The sequence below is a fragment of the Labrus bergylta genome, chromosome 14 (genome assembly GCF_963930695.1).
Source record: "Labrus bergylta chromosome 14, fLabBer1.1, whole genome shotgun sequence".
NCBI classification, from domain to species: Eukaryota; Metazoa; Chordata; class Actinopteri; order Labriformes; family Labridae; genus Labrus; species Labrus bergylta.
Window position 1 is genome coordinate 27375702 of NC_089208.1, and position 9890 is coordinate 27385591.

General features: G+C 38.6%; 1 protein-coding gene across 2 annotated transcripts in view; it reads left to right on the forward strand.

The window, feature by feature from the left end:
- Positions 1-8307, forward strand: part of opcml (opioid binding protein/cell adhesion molecule-like) — a 387148-nt gene extending 378841 nt beyond the window's left edge. For both annotated transcript variants that reach the window (XM_020629289.2, XM_020629288.3), the window contains 4 exons: positions 1300-1437; positions 1830-1950; positions 3381-3532; positions 4395-8307. In XM_020629289.2, the coding sequence (XP_020484945.1) occupies positions 1300-1437; positions 1830-1950; positions 3381-3532; positions 4395-4495 (512 nt within the window). In that variant the 3' untranslated portion in view covers positions 4496-8307. The remainder of the gene's footprint in view (positions 1-1299; positions 1438-1829; positions 1951-3380; positions 3533-4394) is intronic.
- Positions 8308-9890: the final 1583 nt, after the last annotated feature.

Below are 9890 nucleotides of genomic sequence, written 5' to 3' on the forward strand. Positions count from 1 at the left end.
GACATTTCTACTGATTGGGATTAGTGCTCCTATCAATTCTCCCACCCACTCAGCAACGGCTTAAGGTCTCTCTGTTACCAGAACATGCTTTTAACATTGCTGGTGTCAAAGCTAATTTATGGTGTTACTCAAGAGGGCTTGTTTTGATGCAATTAGTGTATTTTCTTTGTGTAATGAGAGCATGCCCCCAGAAGTCATTGCCTTGTGCAGACATTTGCAGAGAGCAGAAATCCCAAATTTGGGCACAGACTGCTGTTGTGGTTTTTACTTATGATTTTACTATTTTCTACAAATAAAGGTCTACAAGTCATCATAAAAACGAAGGGTATCAAACAACTGATCAAAAGCTGGTGTAGGACAACTTATGCCCTCCATACACTAAAAGACTGAAGAAACGTATTTTAAAATGCTAACATCTGACTCCCTATCATATCTAATGACGGCAGCTCACAGAGTTTCTAGACACAGATTAAGATTTTTCTTGATTTGGGATCTTGCAGGGTCACTGACTGCAAGACTATGTCTACATTCCTTTTGAGATATTTTTCCATAATGCATAAGATGTCTACATAAATACCATCAGACACAGTCATTAAGAAACATTTGCTTATTTTTTAACATAATTGATCGATTTACTCTCATGTCAATACGATGATATGTTTTTTCTTATAAATGTCATGGTGGAATGTCAACTAATGAGTGAAACAATTATGACTCACAACCAATGCTCAGGAAGTATGTGCTCACACTGAACGGTCTGATTGTCAACCATGACCTGAGAGCTCACACTGAGCGTGTTAAATCACTATGGACCACTGACAAGTTGTCATTAAAGCTTCCTTTCAAAACTCCCACAGAACGAAGTTTATGACATCAATGTATTTCATTGCCATGGTGATTTCAGATGCTGTCTGACAGTTTGCACAGCAGAATCAGGAGAAAAAAAGGCCTGAAGTCATGGAATTGGCTTGTGGCTCTGCTCTCACAAGACTATGCAGTGGTATGAGCAAAATTTCAACATTCCAGAAACCCTTTTGACCTATCGGTAGCAGCCGGCCCTCATACCCTCTGAATACTGCACGGTAAACAAGATGTGATCTAGCTGATCTTCAGCCCGTTTGCAAAATCAGTCATGTGACTCAAAAATCGTCTCAAAGACGGCATCGACTCGTTCAGTGTATTTCCAGCTCTAGGTAAACAAAGGTGAAACGAACCACCTTACTGTGATGCCGAGGAACTCAAAAACAAGAAATAATGACTAATGCATGTTTTTCTCTTTGTGGCTTTTCTTCTCCACAGGCACTCATAAATTTGTGACAGAAGGGGAATATCTGGAACTGAGAGGCATCACCAAAGAGCAGTCGGGATCGTATGAATGCATTGCTTCCAATGACATCTCAAACCCTGATGTCAGGACAGTTCAAATCACCGTCAATTGTAAGGGCCAAGTTATCACATCTATGGTTCAAACAAATGGGGGTCAGGAAATATCCTTACTTGGATATTTTCTTAATCGCACACTGATTGGGGGAACTCAAGGGTTTTTTGATTTTTCTGTGTTATTCATAATTATGTAACACTGTCAGAGATGCTTTTTATATTCAGATAAACTGAGACTATACAATCTCAACATAGCTACAAGTGATCATAAGAAGATGTAAAGTTTAGGATTGGTGAAGGGTCATTGGATGTAGTAACACATCGCTCACTCAGGCCACTCCTTGGTTATTTTTCTGCTAATAAACAATTACAAAGTATGAAGCGAAAGTCTTTTAATTATGCAATCTGTATAATGTCTTTGTAAGAACACATTTAACTTTGTTGTTTAGACCCTCCATTCATCTCTAAAGCGAGGGGCACGGGAACTTCAGTTGGACAGAGAGGAGTCCTGCAGTGTGAAGCCTCCGCTGTGCCCAGGGCAGATTTTGAGTGGTACAAAGAAGACCGCAGGCAAGTTTCTTATCTGAACTCTGTGATATCTACAGGCACTGAATTGTTTGAAGTCAGTGAAACATCATACACTCAAAGAGAGACAATTCTGTTCCAGGGTGTGGACAGTTCATGTGAAATAAGACGGACTACATTATCTGAAAAATGTATAGCTTCAAACAGAAGTCTTTGTTTTAATATTAAAGTTTGTGCATTTGTCTTTCAATCCATGGTTAAAAAATGTTTTAATCATAGTTTGTATTAAAAAAATGGCATAAAATCAGTTGCCAAAGGGGCAGAGGCAGCTTTTCTTATTTCCACACTGTAATTGGTTTATGTCAGTGGGATGTAGGGATTGGAGATTAAGAGGATAGCATGGTAAATGCAGTCTCTTCCAACTCAAGGCGAAAGAACGGAAATGCTTCTGAGCAGCCCGAGAGACGGTATGTTACACTATTAAATGGTCTCTGACAGAGACAAAACCGTTGCTCTTCAGTTCCCAAAAGACAAATTTTCTCCACAATAAATAAAAGATGGAAGACACTGCTGGAAAAAAAATAATGACTCATTCAAATTTGAAATATGGCACTGACACAGAATCAGAAGGGAAGTGAAATGAGTGAAGGAACTAAAACATGAACAGTTACCAAAGTGAGGTGGGAAGCTGTTTTCAGTTTTTTACTATTATGTGAACAATGTCCACCTTTTATGCCAGCAGGAATAACACAATTACAATTTCACAAAGAAATAAAACTCCAAGTATTTGTGTTTAGCTGAATCTGTATACAGTATAAGAAGTGGACATATTGCTGATAGGCTGCATGGTGGTGCAGTGGTCAGCGCTGTTGCCTCACAGTGAGAAGGTTTCTGGTTTGAATCCTCGTTGGACAGGGCCTTACTGTGTTAGGTTTGCATGTTCTCCCTGTGCCTGAGTGTGGCTGGTTGTCTGTCTCTGCATATGTCAGCCCTGTGATTGACTGACGAACAGTGCAGGGTGTAACCCCGCCTCTCGCCCAATGACAGCTGGGCTTGGCTCCAGCCCCCCGCCTCCCTGAACGGGAAAAGCAGTATAAATAATGGCTGAATGGTCATAGCCCTGATGCCACCCATTGGTTTGTGGGCTCCATTGTTGTTGAGTTTTGCATTGAACCCATGAGTAACTGTTAATGCTAAAAAAAAAGAATATACAAGGCAGTTTGATAATTCACAATATCAATTATGTATATTTGGATCGTAACTCAAACAAAAGGCTACAGAAAGTGTGCTTGCTTTGAAAGATGAGTTGACTACTTAGAGATATCAAGCGGCTGAAATATCAAGTAGCTAGATAATGCTGCACTGTCGTGATGTTACCACACACATTTTCAAAGATTCAATAAAAGGACAGCTAAGTTTATGTTGCTTATGATTATGAAACGTTGATTATAAACCTGCTCCCTTCTTTCTTACAGGCTCTTCAATGGTCTTAATGGTGTGAAGATAGAGAATCAAGGTAAACAGTCCATGCTCGTCTTTTTCAATGTCTCAGAAGAGGACTATGGAAACTACACTTGTGTTGCCATGAACACGATGGGAATCACCAATGCCAGCATAATCCTGTATGGTAAGGATGTAAATGCAGCACTCACATTCACATACTAGACATCTTTATGAATAAAAAGACACAACAAATCATTATATGAAGCCTTTTCATTGGTTCTGCTTTATATTTCTTCCATTTACCAGTCTCCATGGCGACTGCTGCACATATGTAAAGCATTTATTAAGCTGTGGAACAAAGCCATATGTACAATTATATGTATATTCAGGTTAATTACAGTTTTCATTTAAGCGAAGCACTTATGACACCCTTATCATTTCACAAAACATAACTACCAAAAGTCCATGGCAGTCAATCTGTGTCATTCATTATCTGCATATAAATACACAGTATATATATATATATATATATATTATATATACACACACGCCTCAAATAATCCCTATGACATCTTAAAATAAGGGATCAGATAAGCACAACAGTGTAAACAACAAGCTCAGAAAGGGTTATAATAAACATTGGGACACAAACTCTGTCTCTCTATGAATGTGAAAAACATATTGGTTAACACTCACACATATACCTTCCTTTACTGGCAACAGCAAGTGCCAACAAGGAGCGTTTTGAAATAGAGGATGTGGGGCGCTTCCCACTGGTACCAAAAAAGGCACAGGCACTAATGCTACAGTTTTCCTTGATCATTTTAAGTAGAATAACTCTTTTGTATTTTTGGACTATTTAAAAATAACCATGTTTTAAAATCCACAAATTTTTCAGGAAAATTCAGGGTATTTTTAGTTATGTTTAGAACATGTTTCATTTCAACAAAGGAATTACATTCCAATGTTTAATAAGTTAACATGACAGGCTTTGTAGTTCTACTATGCTAGCCTTATTGATGCCTTTTCATGTTATTTTCTTGCAGGTCCTGGCGCGATGCATGATGTGAACGGGGCCGCCGTGTTGCACCGTTGCTCTGTATGTCTCGCGCTGACTGTAACCTCATTCTACCTGCTGAAGTTCTGATATGACATGTAACAACAACCTTCAAGAGCCTCTCAGCGTTGAAAAACAACAACAGACTATTAGTCCCATAAGAAGAATGGAAACCCAAATGCGCCAGTGGTTCACCTTAAGGTTCCCTTTTTTTTTTCTTCATGGTTTTGCATCAGAGTCTGCTCTCTGTTGGTTCCCCAAGAGTGCTTGGTGTTAATTGGAGGATGGGGAAATTTGATTTATGCACTAATTGGATGATGGTAGGACTACTGAGTTTGCTTATCCCCATTTTTTTTTTGTATGTGGAAAGGGAAAAAAAGAAGAAAAAAAAACATGTAACTGTTGATAGTTGACTGTTTATTGCCCAATATTGAAGTGTACATTCAGATTATTATTGTGTCATGTCCTGTTCAATATCTGTACAATACCATTAAGCTTTTTTTAAGTAAATGACAAAAAAAGGGAAAAAATGCAATGTGATTGTTGAATTTTACTGTATTTTTACAGTTGTATGCAAAACCGAGTAACAGAGCCTTCATAATAAACAAATCAGAGTAGTAGATAGTACCCCATGATTTCTCAGGCAAAGTCCTACAGCATAGTGCATCCAAATTTTTATTTCCATGGTAGTGTGTGTAGAAATGAACAAATGTGTACAGAAAACCCTGCACTGTTTTTCTCAAATTGCATACTCTTATCAAACGGCATTTTTAAACACCGATTCACAGTGTCATAGCAGCTTCACGGCGTTCTAAATACTGAAAAAAAATGAATTAGATTTTCAGGAATCAATGTGATGTCAGTTGGGAAAAGATGTAGGTCAGTGTGCACTTTTGTAAAACGGCAAAATGAACTGATTGATTTAATATTCCTGTTAACATATATCTATACCTCTAGTACGTCATCTGATCTTTAAAATGGCGGTAAACGGAGTTTTCAAAAAATTATTTATTTGTTTGTCAGTTTTGATTTGATAAAGGATAAGTGTTAAGCATCAAATAGGGATCTGACCGATATGACTGCTAGCAGGGACATTGTAGCGGTTAGCCAGGAGGCTTTAGACCCACCTCAGCCCCATCTCTTGGCCTTTCATAAGGTTGACTGAATGTTAGGTTGACACAGCATTTTCATTTGGCTACCGCCATAAATGGACAGGTGGCTTCAGATTGAATGGGCAGTAACACTACAGATTCTATTAGTGAACAGCAGTTATCTTATCTAAGCAGCTTTATTTTCAGAAAGCTTTGCAACCTTCAGTGAAAAGAGTCAAACAATGGAAGAAAGTATAGGCATACCTTCTGTGTCCATCAATGACATGAATGCAACATTAAAAGGAGTATTATGTGTTGGGCAGCAGTGCTGTAAAGAGATGACTGAAGAGATGTCTTTGTTTGAGCTCAGCCATGTGTCACCTCCACTCAGATGAATTTGAATACCTGAAGAAGGTTGACATCTGTCTTTGATAAGACATGGGAGGTTGTTGATGCAAAATGATCCACTTCATTTAAAGAAGTTAATGCTTTAACACATTGGATCTATCAAAAAACCTAACCCCAAGCAGTGCAAAGTACAACACAAGTGTCTTGCTAATTTCCAAAGGACACAGTTGCCATTTTCAAGCCTATTGCCCAGGTTGTGTTACTAAATTCCCTTGCACCCTCATATTTATCCATTGCCTCATTGGTTGTAAAATGAATTGCCATTAAGTCTATGGCACATTAGTTTCCTTCTCTTGGCTTTGGATATCACAGAACCAGGAAGCGCTCTTTGCTACTTCCTCCCATGACTGCTGCACCCAGGAAGATTCTTGCTCTTGTTCTGCAGGGCTGGAACTAAAGCCTGAGTCTGACACCTATCTGCCCTTCATGCCATGTCTACCCTTTTGTACTTAAACTTATTGAAAACATTACACTGTATTTTTTAGGGCGCACTCACACTAGTTAAGTTGTCCTGTGCCGTGCTTAAGCACTATTGTCCTCCCTTCCCATTCCCCTGCTGGCTTGCATTCACACTGCTCCAGGACTACCCGGGCCTCAGCACGGTTACCTTTTGTACATAAGGTCGTAATACAACACATAAATGGCTTTACCTAATTATGAAGCGTGCTTATTTTACAAGACAGGTGGATGCGTGGCGGGTCCACTGACTTTGTGGCTAATTTTGAGTCATTTTAGTCAAATTCAGGCATAACACTACGGGATTTCTCCATAATGAAGGCTGTCCACGTTGTGTGCTGGTGCATGAACTGTATAGTGCCGAAGCACACTCTTTGAAGCGTGCCAGGGCCAAGCAAGTGTACTGTGCTTGAGCACAGAGCAGAGCACTCACACTGGTCAAACAAACTGGACTTTAGGGTGAAGTGTGCTTAGGTATGGTACGGATTTCCTAGTGTGAGTGCACCTTAGTAACCCAAGTAGTTCCAACCCCCCCCCCCCCGCAGTCTCATTCAGACACATAATAAACACTTCTGAGTCTGCGTTTTACCAAAAAGGCTTCCCACTAGTTCAAATGTTAACCAATATGTGGAACTATAACACAAGCAGTGTTCCTAAATATAGGACATGGTTAGATAATCTATGGTAATGAGCATAGTTTTTAACTTTCACTAAAATGTACTAAATTCTTTTAAGATTTTATTGCTGTAAAGCTTAACCAACCGATGTGTGGTAATGAAAACAACTTAAGCGTCTAGAAACAGACTCATTTAATACATTTACCTTACCATCCAGGTAATGTGCAAACATATTTTACAGTGAAGGACTGGTCTTAAGATATGTATCACCATTTTCTTATTTCAAATGGTGGATAAGCAGGATGAAGGTCCTTTATTCAAATCTCAATTAAAATACACCAATAGTCATGAAATTCTCATCTGCAGAGCAGGTACACAGTGCCAGTCCATGTCAAATCTACATGTAACAAAAGCTAGCATGAATGTTTCCGTGCAGCTGCTATGAGGCTTTTTTTCAGGTGTTATGAATGTGTGCTTTTAACCTGGGTTGACCCAAGATAACCAGCTGACGCTGCTCTGAAGACTGCAGAAGTGATGGTTGTACTCTGTGGTCATTGGATGCGTTTTCAAGGATCTTTTTTTTTTAGTCTGCCGCAGACAGAAATCTCCAGTGACAAGAATATAAAAGCACAAGTGATTGATTATGTGATGTTCTGCTGTTGTCAGTTCACTTCTGTGCATAACGATGAAGAAGTGTGATGAAGACAAAACAACAGGGATGAGATAGTTGAACGTGGGAATGCTTTTGATGTACTCACATGTAAAGTTTTGTGCTTGTAACGATGGTGGTGGACCAGCAGACTTTTTTGAGGTTTGTGAAAATAAAACACATGACAGGTGAGAATCAGATACCTGTTACACTCATGTGAGGGTGTACACCTTTCCATCCCAAATGAGCGGACATGACAAGTATTGATGTCAATAATCTTGAATAAATTTGTTTAGAACTCCTATTAACAGACACGAGATTTAACTTAAGGTTTATTTGTGCTTATGATCATGAACCACAGTGAAAGAAGACATTGATTTGGGTCTTTTATTATGTTTGTTTATGTTTTAAGGATTTTAGATTTATGCATTAAACTATCTAAAAATCCTCCTTAATGCATATTTCTCTGGGCATTTTAAAGTCTGCTGTTTTTACTTTTTTTTTCTCCAATACATGATTTTACAATGTTTGATCCCACTGATGGCTGCTTGTGTGACCTGTTTGATATGTCTTTTGACCTCACTGGAGGTTCAGCATACAGTGGACACTGATGTGGTATAAAGTCATGGTATCATTTGATTGAGAGATTGCAAAAATGTCCATAAACTGGTTAAATGTTAATTCAGGTTGCCAATCATTTCTTCCGACTTTGATGCTTTTGTCACATTTATTCATCTTGCACCAGTCCCTGTTAGCTGTAATAGTCTGTTTTTAATTATATATCCTGCTGTTTTTCTCTAGCTTCAAGTGAATTGTTATGGCTCTCTTAAAAGTAATGGTAAAAGAAGGAGCTTGGGAAACTTACCGCACCCAGAAGGCAAGTATCAACCAGTTATAAATATATTTCTAAAGTTGATTGAGACCAAAAACAGAGCTGCAAATAGTGTGGATTTAAATTTTCATGGTGACCAGTGTGTGATGTATTTTAATCACTCTGGATAAACTACACTGTTGGCGCCTTTGAATGGCTTATTTTACTTTACAAATTCCCAGACAGCACAGATGACAAGTCAAAAGTAATATCTACGTTGTATCATGAATCATTATAAATGTCGGAATTTTCGGATGAAGTTATTTATTTTCTTTCTTCTCCCAACAGCAAGTAAAGGGAATTAAGCTCAAGTCAGTAAAACAAATACAAAATAAAAACAAAATTTATTTTAAATAAAAAATGATCACATTTTAAATCAATAAAATGGGATCGTATATCAGTAAAGCACAGTGAATATAATATGAGAAATGCTCACTAGTGTTTTGTTCATTTCTGAACACTTTTGCCCTCCTACGTTTGCTCAGGGAACAAAGTCGGTAGGCAGTATATCTTAATACAAAATGAACCACCTTCAGAGTACTCAAAACTCAGTCCATCCTGAAGTTATCCCATTAACTTGCTTCATAGTCAGGCCTCTGCTTATGTTTGGAAATGAATATCATGGTTACAGGAGTGATAAATAGTTGTTTCAGGTTTTCTGACCATGTTTTGGGAAGCCACGCTGGCATTTGTGTGCAGTTCAAGTGCTTCTATCTTACATCTACAGAGCTAATGTGTAGTGTTAGATGTGATAATTAATGGACAAACATTGGTTTTGTTAAACCAATGTAATAAAATGCGTACTTTATAAAAACTCCCCCTTTCCTAATAAAAACGAGTTTTCAGCGTCACTGCTGTCAGATCTGATATGGGGAGATAAAGCCTCAGCACAATGACTTCAATATCTGTATGTGTTAGATCCTGAGCTCCTGCTAGTCTAACCTTGTTATCAGAGCAAAGCTGTGAAAGGAGCAGAAATTTCGGGGCAGGTCTGTTACCTGCGGTGTCAGTCAAGCTGCCTGTTACCTCTTTGTGTTCTTTAAATGAATGGCAGCAGATGCACTCCCAGTGACAGATCGCAGAGATATTCATGCAAATTCCTGCCTCAAGCTTTTTGGTGTATAAATATGTTTCACTTCCACAACTAATAAGCCACCAGTGTGACTACATTACAGGACCACTGTTTCCAAGAAAATAAGGAGGGTTTCTTCAGGGGGGGGGTTTTTGGCATTTATTTTATAGCAAAAAGAATGAACGGACACGTCTTTGTTGAAATCCAACTCATTCCATCCAGGTGAGATTGAACTAAAGTGGTCTTTGCTGGATATCTTTTTCAAAATGTAACAACATGACAATGAGCCTGGAGTGATAACCTGTCAGTCGGCTCAGCAAG